General features: G+C 36.4%; 1 protein-coding gene across 1 annotated transcript in view; it reads left to right on the top strand.

Annotated features, from left to right (window-relative positions):
• Positions 1 to 20,885, top strand: part of brinp3a.2 (bone morphogenetic protein/retinoic acid inducible neural-specific 3a, tandem duplicate 2) — a 31,140-nt gene extending 10,255 nt beyond the window's left edge. Inside the window, exons 2-8 of the mRNA XM_084425942.1 lie at positions 184 to 477; positions 6,872 to 7,062; positions 8,331 to 8,521; positions 15,077 to 15,182; positions 15,918 to 16,154; positions 17,590 to 17,812; positions 19,408 to 20,885. Of these exons, the coding sequence (XP_084282068.1) occupies positions 278 to 477; positions 6,872 to 7,062; positions 8,331 to 8,521; positions 15,077 to 15,182; positions 15,918 to 16,154; positions 17,590 to 17,812; positions 19,408 to 20,524 (2,265 nt within the window). The 5' untranslated portion in view covers positions 184 to 277 and the 3' untranslated portion in view covers positions 20,525 to 20,885. The remainder of the gene's footprint in view (positions 1 to 183; positions 478 to 6,871; positions 7,063 to 8,330; positions 8,522 to 15,076; positions 15,183 to 15,917; positions 16,155 to 17,589; positions 17,813 to 19,407) is intronic.
• The last annotated feature ends 306 nt before the right edge of the window (positions 20,886 to 21,191 follow it).

Genomic DNA, 21,191 nt, shown 5'->3' with positions numbered 1-21,191 from the left:
TTTTTGTGGCCTCAAAGGAAACAGAATTTCCTGCTAATTGCCTCTTTTTGTTTCTCCTCTCTCTGTGCACTTTTCACTTAAATGAACAGTTGTTTTGGTGAGTTTGTGGAGGTGAAGGTGACTAAGTGTTTACTAATGTATCTTTGTCCTTTCTGTGTAAATCTGCCTGCTGTGTGTGTTTAGGTCAGTGTTTGTGGGGCCAAAGCCATGCTGATCTTCAGTGCCGGGTGGTGGAGTGTGGTCTTGCACCAGAGCTGAAGCCTTGTGCTGCTCCCCCATGGCTCTATGGGAGCTGTTGCTGCTGACTTTCAGCCTCCGCTGCTGGCTGACAAGCTCTGTCAGTTTAGCTGAAGAAGGCCCTGCAGGCCCCCTGGACTGGCTTCTCTCTGATAAGGGCCCCTTTCACCACTCACAAGAGTACACTGAATTTGTGGAGAGGAATCGTCAGGGATTTTCCACGAGATACAAGATCTACAGGTTAGTTGTATTTGAATTGAGGCCTGTATGATCGTTTTGATCACGACCCACTTACTGATACACATAATATACTGTATATTAATTTAAACATTATGAATTGATCAATCTAGCCACATTTAGAAGCCTTCTCAGAACGATCAGAATGACCACACTCTATTTTTATAGAACATTGTTTCCCTGAATGCATTGTGTGTGTTGAATTTCTTTGAATCAGAACAAGTAGTAATTTCCTCTTCTTTCATTCCAAATCAATTTCCTGTGGGTGTAGACAATTAAATTAAAATTCCAACTCATGAATCGGAAGGCTATTATTAATTTTTTATTAATATATATATATATATATATATATATATATATATATATATATGTGTATATATTTATTATTATTATTTATTTTTTTTTTTTTTTTTACCCAATTCTGTTACTCTGTTGTTTTATAAAACAATTCTGTTATAACCAGTGCAGAAATCAGAACATGTAAAGACAGGAATGGAAAATTTTGTTTACAACACATAATTATCTATATAAAGTAACTAGAAGTATCATATTTGGATAAAAATATTTAACATATTTTGTCGTGCAATATGATAGAAGTTCTAAAATATATGATGTTCTGTGTATTTTCAGTTGCTATATAACTGATCAGTCAACAGACTGATTATTATTTATTTTTATTCCCCGAGTCTATGAATAATAAATGAATGGGCTTGCAATAAAATAAAAATAATTAGTCAAGAATAATCTGTCAATGAAAACATTACACGTATTTCTTTATTTTTTAAATAAATTAATAGATTTTTTTTTTTTTTTTTGCATCCTTGCTGAAAAAAAGTGTTTCAAATAAACATGGTTCATTTTAATTTTTTATTCATAAAATAATCCTGAAAATATCTATCACGGTTTCCACAAAAATATTAAGCAGCACAGCTATTTGCAACATTGATGATAATAAGAAATGTTTCTGAAGCACCAAATCAGCATATTAGAATGATTTCCGAAGGATCATGTGACACTGATGACTGGAGTAAAGATGCTGAAAAATTATGTTTTGTCATCACAGGAATAAATTACATTTTAAAATATATTAAAATTTTCAATTGTAATAATATTTCAATATTACTGTTTTTACTGTATTTTTTTATCAAATAAATGTAACCTTGGTGAACATGAGTAACATGATTACTTCAAACTAAATCTAACCAACCCCAAACCTTTGAGTGGTAGTGTACTCTAAAAGCCTTAGATTTGCTGAAGTGAACTTGTTAGTAGTAACATTATATAAAATATACTGTATGTTGAATTGCATTTCTGGTCCATTAGAAGGTGAGCAGACATTCCAGCTCTTAAATTACTGATGATTTCTCACACATAATCCCCATCATTGCAGGGACAGTTATCGAATTTTCATCTGTTCTCAGAAACCACAGTTGACATCTTCTAATTTATAGGAGCTACTTCATGGCTGCTCTGATTGGCCCTTCATCAAAACATTGGAGTTTTTTTTTTTTTTTGTCTGTTGGCTAAACCTGGTGCTCAGCGCACCCTCTGCAAGATTAATAGTCTTATCATGTGGCCAACTGATTAGTGCGCTCTTAATTCTTATTACTCGGCATTATCACCTGTTCCCTTGAGATGACTACTGTCGGCAGCAAGGCTGTGTTAGGGGAAGATTACAACCACTCCTTGATTAAATAAGTGTGTTATAACAAAATACTAATTGAAAAGGTGCAGCTTTTACATGCATGCCAGTAAAACATTTAAATATTAAATAGACTATTTAAGTACAACTAGGGCAATGTTTCAATCATTTATTATATTATATTATATTATATTATATTATATTATATTATATTATATTATATTATATTATATTATATTATATTATATTATATTATATTTCTTATTGCAAAATGTATTTCAACTTATAGGACCATAAGTAATGCATCTAAAAGCACCATTTCTATTATGATATACTTTGTACTTTGTTCAAGTAGGCCTAGCCTGAAAATTATTTTGCATTTCAGTCCCATTCACATCCTCCCTAACATGCACTGGGCTATGAATAATTACAGTTGCATTGTTTGACAATTTGCCACTTTTATTCACAGTTGTTGTTGATCTTGTTGTCATGTTTAGTTATTTGTTGTCTTGCGATGTCGAGATGAGTTTGTTCCTTCACTCAAAAAGATTATTCTGTTGATAATTACTCTAGCCATGCTTCATGTACCAAGTGTTTTATGAGGGTTTCATGTTTCATGACTGTTCATTTGATGTTATCTTGTGATTTAGCATAATGGCAAATTCAGACTACACAATATTTTTGTCTGTTACGAAAGTCACTGTCACTGACTTCATAAATTATTGTGTCGTGGACAAGAATCATGTCAGACTACACGTTGCTTCCCGACCAATCATCGCTTGCCATCTTTAATGATGTGTGTGATGTCATCGAAAAGGTGGAATTAGTAACTGGCTTCCGGAAACAAGAACGTAAACAAACAATGGCTACCGAAGCAGCGTGTTAGCTTAATGCTAATTCCAGTATTCACCGGGTTGCTTAAGCGCCTCTGCTATCGTTCTGCAGCCTTTATCTTTTTTTCACTCTGTCATGGTAGTCCCTCGTGGAAACATCATAAAGGCTGGTGTATTGTTGCCATAGCTCCATGAACCTTTCCTCCATTGCTTAATTCCACCTAGCAGCACCAAAACCATGGTCTCTCTTTTGTTTTACCATGTTTAAAAGCTGTGTACGGAAGAGCTTCCGAGCTCCTATTGGTCAGTGTCACAAATGTGATGGAACCCTTTGTGGAGAACCGAAAAAATAAATAAACATGCTAGTCTTTCTGGCGGGACGTTGTGAAGTGTCACAGACGCAGGGTCAGTTGTCGTCCACTATGACACACTATCCAAGATAAAACGATCGATTTTTGTGGCCTGACGCCCATTGTCATTTACAAATCACCACGACACCCTACATCAAACAGATTTTGCCATAATCGGGTTGATACTGTGTAGTCTGAACCCGGCATAAGAAAAAGCACTTTGCTATACATGTACTGCACATTGCTTAAAACAAAACAAAACAAAACATGAGATTAACATATTGGGTAATTTAAAACAATGTAAATAAAAGAAAAAAGTGTGATTTTAAATCTTTAAATCTTAATTTCAATGGTTAAACTTATGACGACATTTTCAGTACAGTGAATACATCTATTTATATTAATTGTTAAGTAATTGAAAATGTTAAGTAATTGAATTAAGCTATCCAGGGCACACAGTTTGATTAAAATCACTTTCACACAGATCTACCATACATGTTTTTAAAGTAATTCATAAGCTGATTATGTTGATTTGGATATCAATTGCTTGTTCTTTGAAGTGTGAGAATTGTGAACAGATAATGCACGGAAAAGATAAATGCGGCATATAGCTTAGTGTCTATAAAAATCTCCTAATACGTTTGTGACATCCGTAGATCAGATCGCATCTTTTAATGCGAGTGCAGATTCTCTGTAATATGTTGCAGAGCCTAGAGCATTTTATTCAAACAATCTATTTTTCAGTGCATTTTCTTTCCTGTAACAACAAATGCATGTAGCAGACCTACAGAGATTAAAACTGGCAATATTATATTGGGGATAGCTTTTCCTCCTTCAAGCACAGCTTTGTTGCGTTGCTCGATTCAAATAATCCGTAATGACAGGTAGAAGATGAATTACCAGAAGTGCTTCTCCTACTTACAGTAGTGTGTAACACTGTCGTCCGGGTAATGAAAGTGCACCATCTCATCCCTCCTTCAATTTTCCACGTTCTTCTTGATTGAATTTGAAATAATTTTAATGAGTTCTTTGTTGGAAATAGCTCTTTTTTATTTGGGAGATTTCACTTTGTAGAATATTGGGGAAATGCCATGTCATAACATTCAAAGACGGGGTCCAAATATACCACCTGCTTTACTGAACCACTTCCATGGGATAATTTCCAGAGATGCTGATGTGCGCACAGACTAAGGCTATTCTCTCTCACACAATCTTAATAATGTAAGTGGGAAAATCATTTTGAAATTGCTTGTAAAAGGTCATTTCATAAAATGCTATTTCTTTTCATGATGACAGCTGCCCTAAATTTTTCTCTTTTTTTGGTCCTCTTCCTTCTGTATGAAATTCAAATCATCTTTTTAATACTTATCTTAAAGGCAAAGATAAAAGCTTATGACATAAGCCTTGAGTACTTTTTGTTCTGCAACAAAAAGCTGAGAAACAAAGCACAGAATGCAGGGTCGGTTTCAGTGCCGGTGTGAAGAAGACTGATGATGACTACGGTCATAATGAGTATTTCATATAGCACAGCAGAAGTCCCAAAAAATGCTTCCTAGAGAAGCCTTTAAACTGCTCTCACACAAAGCCTTACCTGATAAGACAATCCAAGCTTATCGTGCTCAGCGGTGACGGGAAAGAGAATGACAGGGAGGATTTTCCGTCTTTACTTTCCTCTTTGTGGACACCTTTGAACTCCTGAAGGCTAGCTCATCACAGTTCCCAAAGAACTGTCCAGTTTAAAAAGTGGTTTATCATGGTGCCATGTGAAATTGAGAGAGATCATTCGAAATTCAAGCAAGCAGTCATCATCCCAATTGCTGGTATAGCACATGCCAAATGCAATATTACCATGTTTTACAGCAGCTGAGGGCGTAGCTCATGAAATTACTGACAATTATATTCTGACATAAATTCAACAACAGCTTCAGCCATACATTAATAATGTGTGTTTTTGTGACATAATTTTGACATAATTCTATCACTTTTGCCCCTTATGAATTGCAAAACAGCAGATGGAATTAAGGGCGTTTGCTGGAATGAATCAATCAAACATCTGGGTCGGGAGGCCTCTGTCATTACTCCTGATTTAATGTGATAGATCCCCTTTCAGAAGGCCACCCCAGCTCCATCCATCACCTGTGCATGAGGTTACTCACTATTTCTCAGCTAACTGAGAGGACAGGCTCTTATAGAAGAAAGGCGCATAGTGACTGGAGGGTGTTTTGAAATACATTGAGTGTGAGATTGTGCCAATGCCTTTTGAGGCATCTGCCTATTTTAGCGTATGCATAATTGCATAACGCAGTGCTTAAAAATAAGGACCGGGGGTTGAAAGAATTATAGAGACAAAAAGCTTGAATATTTAATTGCCTGTAACTGCATGAATTAAATTTGTTATTTTTGTATGCATTGTGAGTTGCTGCTGGTGAGACAAAGAAGAACATTAGTCTTGACCTGTCGCTTAAGAAACGAAATAGTTTCTGTCAGGGCTAATTAAAAACAAGTTTTTTTTTTTTAAATTGCTTCATCAGCTGCTCATCTTGCAATAAATGGCACAAATGCTTTTAGTATTTTGCTCTAAGGAAGATCCATTGGTCCACTAGCCTGTGTTTACGTCAACTACTGGTTCCAGTTTATTAGCCCACATACCATTTTTCAAACAACATTTATGTCTACTTTAAAAGGTGACTTGGCGCTTTAATGTATGTCTTTGCATTAATGTCTCACTACAAGATATATAGCGACAGTTGAATTAAATGCCTGTTTGTTTTCATTGTGAGCAGTTTGGATTGCATCAGTCGGCTTAAATAAAACTGTGATAAGAACTCATTTGGCATATAAAATGTAGGTGCACAGAACAAGATAAATGTTCTAAATACAAGCCAAGCCTGCTGTATCCTTTCATACTTCCCATTAAAATACAGTTTAATCATATATTTCATAGACGTTGAACAAATTGATTTGATTCATTTAATATGTAGACATATGGATCAGCAGTTAATTTATGTCTGATTTACTACTCATAAAAATATCATTCATATAGATTTAGAAACATTTGTTTTTCATATGTATGATATATTGAGTCAATTATATGTCATGTGGTGCTCTGGAGGAAACCTTGGAGTGGCAAAAATTACAAAAATGCACGAGTCACCAAAGCCTGGGGTATTGTTTGTCTGTCTTTTGCCTTGAAGGATTTCAGAGCTTTGTGGCAGTGTTTTTTTTTTTTTTTTTTCATTTAACTTTTTTTCTCCTCCTCTTTTTTATGAAAGGTATTGGTTGTCACCACAGGGCAGGCTTCTATGAGTCTTTCTGTCAGGGCGGATTTCTGTCACGAAGTGTTTATTGAGCGTAGCACCTGTCAGCTGCACATTCGGAGGCGGCTCCCAACGCATGGTATTCACCCCCCAAATGAAACATGCTCTGAGAACCTGAGGCTAGAGATGCAGCTTGGCAGGGCCACTGGTTGCCCTGCAGGCTGCCTCCTATCATGTCCAAAACAGTCGAGAAATGTTAATGTAAACAGATCATTAGGGACAAGCCTGTTTACTGTCTCTGTTTTTCTCATGCAGGGAATTTGGCCGATGGAAAGTGAATAACTTGGCTGTAGAGCGACGGGATTTCCTGAACTCCCCCTTGCCTCTCACCCCGGAGTTTATAAGGAACATTAGACTCCTGGGACGCAGACCCACTGCCCAGCTAATTACTGACAACCTGATCAAGAAATATGGGACCCATTTTCTACTGTCAGCTACACTAGGAGGTAGAAATTTATATTTTTTTGTGACACAAAGGTCATTACCTACTTTGACCGAGCTTTTTTTCAAAAGAAACACTGATAGATCTCATGCACATCTCAGTTTATACACTTATCAAGCCAAGGAAAATCACTTGTGACATGTTTTGCCTCCTACTGCTTCATAATGTATTACTTCTTCCACTGTGTGTTTGGAAGGGGGAGGCAGGTGTAAACAGAAGATATCTTGTCCAGAATGGGTTACCTTTCTGAAATCTGCACACATTATTTCGCTCAGTTCTCAAACTCGTAAAAGCCTACGCTTACAAGTTGCTTCACGTAATGCAACACTATTGGCTGTACACAACTGATGTGGCTTTCACTGCTCTGGAAAACAAGCAATATTGTATAAGGTTAGAGCATGAAAATGGAGATGCAAGTCCTGGCTTTGCAGCAGAGATTTGCCTGGAATACAAACTGGCAGAGAGAATCACAGAGCATATACAGTATAACCATAAAATCACACTGATCTGCTTTATCGTATAGGACTGGGAACTGATACAGATTTCCTGATTTAATTCTGCTTTACAAGCTCTCAGTTCGATTTCGCTCTATTTATAGAAGTTAAAATGTCCATTCTGCTTACATTATCTGCCAGTGCTGTAAATGATAAAACGCAGTGTTTCAGGCTTTTTCAAACCGGTAGCTCGTCTTTTTTTAACTGTTCGTTAAAATAACCAGCTCATAAGAGTCATGTGTTTTGGGAATCAGACTACACCTGTTGTGCAAAGGTTTATGATTCACTAAAAGAGCCAGTTCATAAGAGTCATTTGTTTGTGAATCAACAAAAGAACATTTCTAGCCATTAATTTGTGGTACAAGGTGTTTTTTATTGCTTTACAGTCAATACAAACTGTGAACTCACATTCCAAACTCAACCCAAGATAAATGATGATTTCCTTTGCCATGGTGCCGAAGATTCAACTGGAGTCTTCAATACTGAAAAGCAGTGCTGGATACACTGATACTTGATACACAGCCACTGAAAATAATTGTAAGGAATGATCTTGGGATTTGAATAATCAACCTTATGAAATAATAAAGGATTGTTCAAATGAAGATCATGGTTAATTAGAAAATCATGATTTTTGCTTAGCCCTGTAATAGTTATCAATCAGCTTAGAGGAACAGCTTACATCAGAATCCATAATACATTCTGCAGGTGCACAAAATAGATAATTTCTTACTGTAAAACATTTTATATCAATAAGCATAGTCTCTTTCATTTTGTCTAGGAGAGGAGGCTCTGACTATATTTGTGGACAAGAGGAAGTTGAGTAAGAAAGCAGAGGCGAGTGACTACACAAGTAACAGCACGGCTGTGACTCTGGAGGCCCTGCACCAGCTGGCTGCCTCCTATTTCATAGACAGAGAGAGTACTCTGCGAAAACTGCATCACATCCAGATTGCTTCCACTGCCATCAAGGTAAGTCATTAGTCAAGTCAGAGCCCACAGCTTCGTTCTTTCAACTCCTCAAGAATAATAATGTTCAGTGTAACAAAGTGCATTTTATTTCACTATCCCTGTTGCCATGATCCTGCTATTAAAAGTGTCATATGCTATGAGTGGGTATCTAGAGATGTCCATTCACTGCTGTATATCCTCCTGGGACCCAGGAATAGAATTTTGTCCACTGTAGTGGACATTATATTTTAGTGAATTTCTCTGACACCATACATGACCTGGGTGTCCTGTAAAGAGCACATTCAGGACTTTTCAGAGATACCAAATGTTGGTTTCACCATGAAAACAACTTATCCTTGGTCTTTAACAATATCTGACATTAATTTAGTGATCAAATGAAGCACTCTTATGGAAATATGATAATATATTGTAATTATAATTTAAATCGGACTACTTTTCAAATTGTATTTCATAAACCAACATCTCAGGAAAACGTTATGGAGTTTCAAATAAAAAAATTACTTTCTGTTACAGACCAGGGCATTGATTTCATACATGTTCACTGTACCACTGTAGAGGACATCAGGACTTAAATCATGTTTATCAGGCATTTTGGGAGACACAAGAAGTGAAGAAGGAAATAAATGATACATCAATATTCCAAATATTAGATATTATTATTAAAATGTTGCTAATTAATTATTACTCCAATTATTACACTTCTTTTTTCATTAAATGTTGCTCCAAGAACACATTAATGTGCACATTAGATACAGTGTATAGATACATTGCATTGAATGGAAATATTAATTTATGGCCATTTTACCCACATATTGCATAAAATAAAATCAGTTAATTCCGTTATATCTTTCATAACATAGTTGAGAATCATCTTTATACAAATTCTAGTTAAAATAAATTCTGAAACCCCAAAATTTATTGGTGTTTTTGCCTATACATATAATTTCATGTCATTTTATTTAAAAAAAAAACTGAGTCCTGGTGTCCACTAAAAAAGGACATAGCATAACATAACATAACAAAAAATTACCATTTGTTTCTTATGCTCTAAACAATGGGATGACATGAAAAAAAATATAATAATCTGGGTCTCAGACAGGTTCTGCGATGTGAGAAAAGAAAACTAGCTCTGGTTGTACATGTTATTCAAGAATGAGATTTACATATGGCCTACGATGCTGAGTATGGAGTTGTTTATGGCGTTGTTTCAGTGTTGCAGTGAATTTGGCAACACTGAAATTTAAAAGGGCTTTAGTTTTTATTAAATTATTCAGCCAACTTACTAATGGATTGCCCAATAATCACATTGTCAAAGAGTTTTCACTGACTCAGATGAGAGTTTAAGAGATTTTGGTCATCAGTCTTGACAAAAAGTCTGGTTACTGCATTTTGCCTTTGCATAGCAGTATTTTGCCTAATTTTACTGTATTATATGGAAGCTTGTTTCCGCCACAGAATAAAACATTTTAAAAGATAATTGTGACTTTTTATCTTACAATTGCGACATGTAAACTCACAATTGTGAAAAAAAGAAAGAATTGTGAGATAATAAGTCGCAATTACCTTTTTTATTTTTTATTCTGTGGCGGAAACAAGCTTACATAGAATTATGATACAGAAACAATGATGGATTTGTATCTTCTATAACCAGCTCTAGATGGTCATCTAAAAAAAAAAAAGATATATATATAAAAGCTTAATATTTTGCTTATTAAATATTAGTTAAATAAAAGCAAGCAATATATACATAATACTAAAGTACTTTAGCTAAAGCTTTTGCTTTTATTGAACTGAATATATAACAAGTAAATTATTAAGCTTTTATAAACATGCCCTTTGAAGAAAACATTATTAGTGAGCATCTTGAGACAAAACAATGGCACTGACATATTTTAAGGTATGTCAGTGCAAGTTGCTTTCCGTTAAAACAGCTCAGCCATGCATTTTAGTCTGGGACTTGTCTGTGAAACCAGGGGTAAGTGTACTGAAAAAGAAAGTAACAGATGAAAAGATAAATTAAAATGGAAGAAAATAACAAAAATAACTTTAATAATTTGCCCGTTTTTAATATAATTTTCTTTATTACGTCTTGATATCATGTTTGCCAAATGCCATGCCTTACTTCCTTAATTTAATCCTCACAGGTCAGCACAAACTCATTTTAATACCCAAAGAAAGCTTTATGCTTCATATTTGTCATATTTAATGATTCATTCAATGCACTACTTGCAGTTGCTGTTACACTTTTGCTGACTGCCATTAAAATTGGTCACACAAAGCTGTACAAATCCCCCAAACAGACATTTACTCTATCACAGCAGCGCACAGTTTGACACATATATTCCAGACCACACTTTGATGATCCCCCCCCCATCCCATTATATACAACAGCGCTTTCCCTCGGCACACAACTGCTGCAGTGCTTAGACGGTTTTATTACAGTTGGGAGGGCAGATCTCAGGTGTCAAGGCTATGTTTGTCTATTGCTGGTGAGAAAAGCAAAAGAGCTCTGTGAGTGACGGAAGCAGCCTGCCAAGCAGGACGGTGGCGCTCCAACCGTGCAAGAGAATGAATCGCAGAAGCAGCAGGGGCCTCTGACACACGCATCATTTCCACAGGGCGTTGACCCATGTCTACATTTCACGGGACAGACAGAGGCGAACGTTCCTCCATATGAATTCCAGATTGAACAGAGCTGGAGTACAGAATGAGGTTTCTAGCTCCCCCCACTGGGCACCGTGGTGGGGAAATTTTTGCTATTTCCTTTCATTGGAAAAGCCTATTAGTTTGGCGGTATGCTGGGACTGTGAGAGGAAAACACAGGAGCGAAGCGCTTTACAAAGTTAGGCTTTATCCCACCTTTGTGGTTCTGCTCAGGTTGTTTGTCTAATGCGTGAAATCTCAAGCCATCTGCAATCGGCGAGGATCATTTTGCTCATGATTTGACAATTTATTCATACCAGATCATCTCTATGCCAAGCCAGAATTGAATTCACAGCTGCAATACCTTCTGAAACACGCACCGCATCAGATCTGTAACCGCAGGGAGACACAAACTCTTTTGCAGAGAATTAACTGTTGTGTTCTGTTATAAGTAACATTTTTTGAAGCAAAACCATCCATCCCATGAAACAGGAATTTTGGCTAATGTTCTGGCAAGGTGCTCTCAATGTAATGAACAAACATTCTTCCAGTAACGGTAATATAATGTTCATTCAAAGTTGTCTGGGGCCTTATTCACAAAGCATTTTATCTTACCACTAGGAGGACTCCTAAATCGCACTAAAAGATTTTAGCTAGGAGTTTTCTCTTAGAAGTTATTCACAACGCCTTTCAGACCTACTCTTAGTAAAGAAAAATGACAACTCCTAAACTAAGAGTGAGTCTTCGTTGCTATGGATGACGTCATTACTCATGCACGAGCTTGACTGAAGTGACCACCTTGATTGGCTGATGATTGTAAGGCGAGAATGATTCCAAACACCTCCACTACGATGATGATTGACAGGTGACAGGTCTGAGAATGCGTGCGCTACACAAGTATTGCGAAGGACGGAAGATGATGAATAACTGAATAAATAGCCTAAATGAATAAAGAGTAAGGCAAAACAAATAGCCTAGTAGCCTAATGAAACATATGGATTGATGCAATATCTTTGCAACATTATTGAATTAATCTGTCACTGCCTACGTTTGCAAAGAGAAGAACATTTTAATTTGATTCACAATGAAACGTTACAAATAGTTTACATGCAATGAGTAGCCTAGTTTTGCTTGTTGTTGGTGGCGTTATTGCATCCCTAGTTATGCCTACAATGCAGAATTGTTCCCTCGCGATTGGAAGCTCCTGTAGCCGCCGCGTACGCATTTCAAAACATCGCAACGTGAAATGCCACAAAAAGCGGTTTGTGAATAGGTCTTAGTGAGTTAGGAGTCCTCTCGACTTCTTTTAAGCTGTCCCAGGCTTAGGTGCTACTTTTAGGGCTAAAACGCTTCGTGAATTACTCTTAGTCAAAAAATATTAGGAGTCCTAAAATTACGAGTGACACGCCCATTATTTTTAGGAGTTGCTCCTAAATTCGCCAGTTAGGATATACGGCCCCAGGTCTTTAATAATGTTCTCAAAACGTTAACATAAAAACACAATTTATACAACCTTCATGGAACGTTTTACTTGGACATTCATCTAACTCAACGGTTTCATAACCAAGGAACAACCTTTTAAAACATTTAAAAAATTTGACGTTTTAAAAGTTCAGAGAACTTTTTCAGAAATGACGTTTTCATAACTTAATGTGAATGTTTGCAAAATGTTCTCAGCACATATTTTGTTAGCTGGGATGCTACTCTCAGCTGACATGCCCCATTCTATCCAGTTCATTGAGACTTCATTTTTCCAGTCTGTTTTTGTATTTGAACAGCATATTCAGTCAGGTTATTCCGTCAGGTGGTCTCTTCCTGTATCAGTGAGCAGTTCTTAACCAAAGTAAACTGCATAGAGGACCAAACTTTTGCCACAGGTCAAAACCATAGCTGTGCGAGACCATCCATTGAAAATCTGGATATGTAGTCTTGTCTAGTGGTGTTTTCAAAAAGAAATGCTGAAGCTGTGGTATTTGTCCATCTGTGAAATTGGAGTAAAAAAGACCAGAACCTATAAGCAAAACTTGGTAGCTTGTACCTCCTGTAAGAATATTGTTTGAAGTCTATTAAGATATTTGATTGATCCTTAATAGCTGCTCGCTATGCCGCGTGAGAATCAACAGCAGACTGTTGATGTTTCACATTAAGCCAGAACAGCAGAGGATCACGCAAGTCCAGGTGGCCTATAATTTGCCATTACAAGGTATTTTGTGACATGCAAAATATTTGCTTAGAATAACAGCTGTTATCTGTAAAGGAAATCTAATATCATGCTCCAGTTGTTCATCAATCAGTACTCCTTTAGCATATGGCACATCATATGGTGCATTAAATAATGAAGCATAGATGTATCATCTGATTGTATCAGGTATGGTCATTGTAAAAAAAAAAAAAAAAAAAAAAAAAATTGCTGCTGAGCTAAGCTTAGTGCTTTATTGCAATTCAAGCTTTTATTCAAGCAATGGATTCAAGCCATATATTCTGTGGTAACTAGGATTTGGTCAGGATAGTGAAGTACTTGTCTGTATATATATATATATATATCTTATGCATTTTTATTTATTGTTAATTAATTAATTAATTTAGTCAACTCTATTTTTGTGAAATATGAATACATTTTAAAATGTAATTTAGTCCTGCAATGGTAAAGCTGACTTTCCACTTTCATTACTCCAGTCTTCAGTGTCACACGATCAGAAATCATTCTAATATGCTGATTTGCTGCTCAAGAAACATTTATTATTATCACAGCTGAAAACAGTTCTTTGCTTAATATATATATATATATATATATATATATATATATATATATATATATATATATTGTGAAAACTGCATTTTCTTTTCAAGATTCTTAAAAAATATATATATTTAAAAAAACATTTTTTGCTAACAATTCAAAAGTCTTTACTGTCACTATTAATCAATTTACTGTATCCCTGCTGTGTAAATATATATTTTTAATGATGATTTCTTTCCAAAATAATTACTGACCCCAGACTTTTGAACAGCAGTGAAAGAGTACATAAGGTTGTATAACCCTGTGCAACATTAAAGGTCAAGATTGTGTCAAAAAAAAAAAAAACGTTACCCCAAAAATCGAACACCCATATAGTGCAAATCTGCTTGCTGCAGAGTTCCCTGTTACCAACGCTGGACTCTTCAGTGGGTTTGTGATGGAGTGGCAGAAGACAACCTTGTCTTACCTTGTCTAACTGTCAGCCTGGAAAAGATATCGTCTGACAGGCTGAATCGAAAGAGATCACTGAATTGATGAAGGTTCACTGGCACCATAAGAGAGAAAAGTGTGAATCAATTATGCGTGCTTCTGTGTGTCATGAAGAGAGAAGGATGACTAGAAAAGAGAAGGAAAAAATCGAGTGTGATCTCTTATTGCAAATGCGAATATTAGTGGAGCTAGCTTGCAGAAAAGGTCAATTGAGATGCCTGAGTCAATAGGGCTACACAGAGTCTGACCATTATTAAGTACCCTCAGCTAAGGTTAGATAATGTTCTGCATTGTAGAGAGAAATGGACTTCTGTTTTCTGTGTGGGTGTGAAAGGATCTCTGAATAGGGAAGCTAATCAATTAAACATTTCATAACAGAAAGGGGGAAAAAAACAAAAAAACATTGCACAACAGCTTGCTTGGCTCTCTCAATAAGATGAGAAGAACAGTAAGTGATTATCTGTGAGAGGACCATCACTGCATGTGCATTATCACCATGTCTGAGACAAGTGAGTCAGCAAGCACAGGAAGTTCTTAAAATGCATCTGTTCACAGCCAGGCTGCTTTATATCTCTTTTAACAAGGAACACAGGGGAAAGGAGTTTATTTTTCATGTAAAATACCATGGTACAGTAACCGTATGATGAAACTGATACTTCTGTGGACTAAATTTTGTTTCCCAGGTAACTGAAACAAGAACTGGCCCTCTCGGCTGCAGTAACTATGACAACCTTGATTCTGTCAGTTCTGTGCTGGTTCAGAGTCCCGAGAACAAAGTCCATTTGCAAGGTATAAAATAATTTGTTCAAATCTAGTATTTTAAGTTTTGATACTGTGAGAGACATTTTATTTAATGTGAAACACAAAAGGCTCTTTCCAAAAGCTAGGGAGCTCCCGTAAAATTATTGCTCTGGACAGGACAAATCATAGTGTAAGATACCCTATGTCCATTTTGACATTGTGTAGTGTATGCATATGTCAGCTCACTAGGTTTTGGAACAGAGTCAAAATCTTTGTAATAGCAAAAGTACTTGTTAAAAAGTTTTGGCACGTGCCACATTTCAGGCACAGCGGCAAACATCCAAGTATCATGCACACTTCTGTTAAAAAAGTTTTAGATCAGCAAGATTTTTTTAGGTCTTTAAAGAAGTCTCTACTGCTCACCAAGGCTGCATTTATTTGATCTAAAATACAGCAAAAACAGCAATACATTGATTTTTTTTTACAATTTAAAATAACTGTTTTCTATTTTCAAATATATTCAAATAGAAAACAGTTATTTTAAATTGTAAAAATATTTCACAATATTACTGTTTTTGCTGTATTTTAGATCAAATAAATGCAGCCTTGATGAGCCGAAGAGACTTCTTTTAAAAAACATAAAAATCGCATAGATTTAAAACTTTTAAAAAGGTAGTGTAGGTATGTGTGCACTAGGTGACCCTCATGACCCTCTTTATCAAACCACTTAACTCAGGTGACCCAGTATTCTCATAACAATCTTTCTTTTCTTTGTATTTTAAGGCTTACAGGTCATTTTGCCAGATTATCTCAGAGACACTTTCGTCCAAGCAGCTCTTAGTTACATTGCCTGCAATGGAGAGGGAACATTTGTCTGCCGAGACAATGACTGCTGGTGCAAGTGTGATCCCAAGTTCCCAGAGTGCAACTGCCCCTACATGGATATTCAGGCCATGGAGGAAAGCCTTTTGCGCATCTCTGAATCATGGGCTCTTACCTACAAAGAGTTTGAAGATTCAGGTAAGAGATTAAATTCAATCATATTTCAATTGAATACTTGAACTTTTTATTCAGTTTCATTTGTCCTCGTGAAGAAATGCCTCAATCACCAGCCCAGCTAACAAAAATATGTTTTAAAAATGTTTTGCGAAGTTATGAAAGTGTTATTTCTAAATGTTCTCTGAACTTTCAAAATGCCCAGTTTTTTTAATGTTTTAAAACTTTTTTGTTTTGTTTACATGACCATTAACATTACAATTAATCATTTTGCAAACAATTTGGGAACATTACTTTTAAACATTCCCTGAACATTCGGACACATGTAGTAACATTTAAAAAAAGTTTGATGAACATCCAAAGTTTTACTTTTCAGAAAGAAAAAGAAGATAAATATTGTTTTTGTACTTACATTTTGAGAACATTATTATTATAGACCAGATGACTTTGAGGGAACATTCTATTAACGTTATTCAGCAAGGATGCAATAAATTGATAAAAAAATTACAGTAAAGTAAAGTTACAAAAGAATAATTTTGTTCATAACTGAGAGAACCTTGCCAAAATATTAGTCAAAGTTCTGAGAAAATTCCCTGTTAGCTGCATGGACTGCACATTCTTTGACCTAAAGCTATACATTTTTATTAATTGTAGCGTATTATAGCATATTTAGAAATTGTATTATATAATTATAATTATTCGTTATAGTATTTTATATAATTACGTAATTTACTCCTGTTCAATCATTGCTGATGATTAATTACTTACCTACCTTAACTAGTACTTTCAATAAAGTGTAATTTCTATGTAATTTGCTCTATAGGCCAGACTGATGAAACATGAACAACTTTTAGTGAATCCTGACATTCGCCACACAATGCCCTTCAGAGACCACGTTGGATTAGAAAAAAGATCCTGCTCAACATATTGCCTTACAGTATGTTGAGCAGGATTAATCACCCATAAAATGCTTTATTGCCCATCCAGCATCTTTCATCAAGCGTATGAATGAGAGCACTTAGCATAATGTTTAGGTACTGTATTACTGCCTGTCGAGGTCAACCCACAGTGACCATTAATGCTTGAGCAAAATGAAAACGCATGGATTTTTTTTATTTCACACTCTCATCTTTTTTCCGACTTCCCAAAATAACCCTGAGTTCAATTACTTTCGACGTTTATGTTATTAAAGCTATCAGGAAGGGCCAGGTATACATACTTTCTCAAGTATCATAGATGTGTCCTTCTATTAGGGGCATCAAAGGCATTCAGCATTCTTCCCCATCAGCTAAAATGAAATGCTTTGAAGGAACTGCTCGAAAAATGTCTCTTCAGTGAAACGATTCCTTCTTATTGTCAAGCAGAGTGAAGTATAAAGGCAGTGCATCCAGGCATTTACCCATTGTTCAGTCAAGTTTACATGACAACACTCCTATAGAACTTTTCCTTTCTTCAACAGATGAATTCAAAACATTTCTGATGAGGCTGCCGCAGAATTTCTTCCTCAACTCCTCAATGATCCAGCATTTGTGGTCGCTGGATGGTGTGTTTCAGCGGCGCTATGAGCAGCTGGAAAGCAGCATGAAAAGTATCTTCAAGCGAGCCCAACGAGTGGTTTACAAGCTCTTCAGCCTCAGCAAGAGGTGCCAAAAGCAGCCCCACATCAACTTACCGCGTGAAAGGTGAACACAACAGACTCATTATCTCCTCATTGTTGTGATGATAAATACACTGATACTTAATTCCGAAATGGAATAATGTCCCCATTTACTGCATCAAGAGAGGAAAGTCTTCACATAGTGTTTATCATCATTACTTGTGTTCTTGAGTGGCCCGCATTTCAGACTCCATGGGTTGCAGAGAGGAATGTTTGTCAGCGTTCTTCGGAGTGAAAAGAAGCACGAGTGTTCCTGTCTCTTTTGTGTTTACCCACGATCAATAAGACTAGAGCTAGCATAGTGGTTCTCAAATGGTTTTGCTTCAGAGGCTACATTGGATGCTTCACACCAACATAGTTTAAACAATATGTAATCTAGTTTGTATTTGCATTTGCATTTGATGTCATACAGCCTCTGACATCAACAAATGATATAGGAAGTGTTTTCTCCTCCCTTTTCAAATATTTACAGGCCTAATTATTGTTCTATCCAAACTATACACAGTTATATGGTTAATAGGAAAATGTTAAAGGGATAGTCCACCCTAAAATGAAAATTAAATCATAATTTACTCACCCCGGTGTTGTTCTAATGTCGTATGCCCTTTTTTCTTTTATGGTCCAGAAAAGGATTTTATTTATTTAGTTATTTCAAAATTTCATGTTGTGTTTTTGTTCATCTTGATTTCTCACAACTTGTTTGTTTTTTCTGGGCGACACTGAGTGAACTGCATCACTAATAGAGTCTCACGAATGTGCACGTCATGCAGCAATGCAGAGAAGACCAAACCCATAAAAGGTCAAAAGTTTTGTTAAATAATACATACAATTTCGGTTTGTTTTTCACAAAACCCTATCTTATATCCCCAGAATAATTGGAATATATGGCACTTGTCGTATGGGATCATTCTGTAATACTTGTGCATCTTTTAAAAAAAAGTGTAATGCTTGTTGCTATTCTCTGCCATTGTATTGACTTTTTTTTTAATTCTCCTTTTGTGGTCCATAAAATAAATAAGGGCTTACTACATTAGAACAACACCAGGGTGAGTAAAAACATTTTAGGGTCAACTAATCCTTTAACTAATTAAATCACAGTTTTCTGTGATTAATCACAGATTTCATCTAACAATAAAATTCATAAATAAATCCTAAATGTACTATTTTCATATTTAATACCCAAATCAATTAATCAGAGAATTATTTTATCATTTAAATTATTAATTAAAATTATTGTATCATTATTGTATCATTGCCACCCATTTTGTGAACCCACTAGTTGAGAACCTGCGGTTTAATGCAGTCCTCAAAAATTTTAGGCTTTCAAATTCCTTTGGTATCAGAACATTTATAGGTTTGCAAACATAAAACATTAAGCAATTGTGAGATGCTAAGTAACATTTTTGCCAAATTGGCACCTTTATTAAAAGAAACAATATATGTCTGTACTTGTCTTTCTTTGTAGACAAAGTTTTATTTTTGTGGAACAGAATTATGTTTGTGGTAGTTTTAATCTTGCCATCTGCTGCTGTACCGGTTTCGGATACATGACAATTTAATCTCAACAATCAGCGTTTAGCCAGACTAACTGATTTTTATATTGTCTTTCCTAAAATATAGGCCACAGTCATATTGGCTGAACTACTTCCAGTCTTTACTATACTGCTCTGAGAACAACCATCTAGGCTCCTTCTCAGAAGAGCTGCACACCTGCATTTGTGCATATGACCACAGTTCCTGCCAGGTACCTACACCATGCTCTGTGGGTGAAGGTACTGCTTGCGCTGCTTGTGCTAGCGACAACCATACTCGCTGCGGCAGTTGCAATGTCGGCTACATGTTAAGTCAAGGGTCCTGTCGACCAATGGTGGCGGATTCCACAGAGAACTACCTAGGCTTTGAGACTGATCTTCAAGATCTGGAGCTACGCTATCTCCTACAGAGAGCCGATCGACGCTTGGAGGTCCATGCTATCTTCATCAGCAATGACATGCGTCTGAATAGCTGGTTCGATCCTTCATGGAGGAAGAGGATGCTGCTAACACTAAAGAGTAACAAATACAAATCCAACCTAGTCCATATGCTCTTAGGCATCTCCATGCAAATTTGCCTTACTAAAAACAGCACTCTGGAACCTGCACTCACTCTCTTCATCAATCCCTTCGGAGGGAGCCATTCAGAGAGCTGGTTAATTCCTGTAAACGAGAACAATTTTCCAGACTGGAAGTCTGCTAAGCTGGACCTTCCACTTGAGTGCTTTAACTGGACCTTGACTTTGGGCAACAAGTGGAAGACCTTCTTTGAGACGATCCACATTTACCTGAGGAGCCGCATCAAAACTCCAGGCGCCGGGATCAATGAGAGCGTTTACCTGGAGCCTTTGGAAATGGCCGACCCTACAAGAAATCTGGGGTATATGAAGATCAACAGCATTCAAGTGTTCGGTTACAGTATGCATTTTGACCCGGAGGCAATACGGGACTTGATCCTGCAGCTGGACTACCCGTACACGCAGGGCTCGCAGGACTCGGCCTTGCTCCAGCTGCTGGAGATCCGAGACCGGGTCAACCGACTATCCCCACCAGGCCAGCAACCTCTGGACCTGTTCGCCTGCTTATTACGCCACCGTCTCAAACTGACAGCTAATGAAGTGGTCCGGATTCACGCCTCACTCCAGTCCTTTAATTCCCGTCTCCCCAATTCTCTGGATTATGAGACCACTAAACTCTGTAGCTAACGGCTAAAGCATCATAGCAGAAAGCAATAGAACAACTGTAAAAATGCAGAGTAGACTGTTAAAGTCAAAGCTGCAATGACTTTCAGTGCTAGAGACACTTTTGGACACTGACAAAAGTTTTTTGTGACTTAACGTTCACTAGTAGATCATCTTGCTCAAAAGAACAGACTCATTTTTATTGTATAGTACACTGAGATCAAAGAGGAGGTTTGAAAAATATATGGAGTGTTTGTTTGTAATTTTTATATGTTTTTTCTTTCTTTCTTTTGCTTCAGTGACAGTGCACTTTCCTTGGAAATAATACAGTGATGTCAGTCAATTTTGTAGATAAATTGTTATTAAAACATCATGGTTGTAATGGAGTAATGGTTGCATTATTTATCAGCATATTTTTATTGCTATGTGACAGTTTAGTTTATTGGAAAATGAAACACATTTTATATTTGCAATTGAGTGCACTTAATGAGGAATTAAATACATTAAACATGATATACAACTTTGATAAAATAATAATGAAACAGATTTATTAATATAATTATGCTTGTTAGATCCATGTCTCATCTCTCATTGGAAGAGAGAATATAGTTTTCTTTTAGCCTACTCTAAGCATTACAGTGTGTGTGTGTGTGTGTGTGTGTGTGTGTGTGTGTGTGTGTGTGTGTGTGTG

Source organism: Rutilus rutilus, assembly GCF_951802725.1.
Source record: "Rutilus rutilus genome assembly, chromosome: 12".
In the NCBI taxonomy this organism is placed as follows: domain Eukaryota; kingdom Metazoa; phylum Chordata; class Actinopteri; order Cypriniformes; family Leuciscidae; genus Rutilus; species Rutilus rutilus.
The sequence above is the reverse complement of the archived record's forward strand: the minus strand, read 5'-3'. Positions and strand labels throughout refer to the sequence as shown.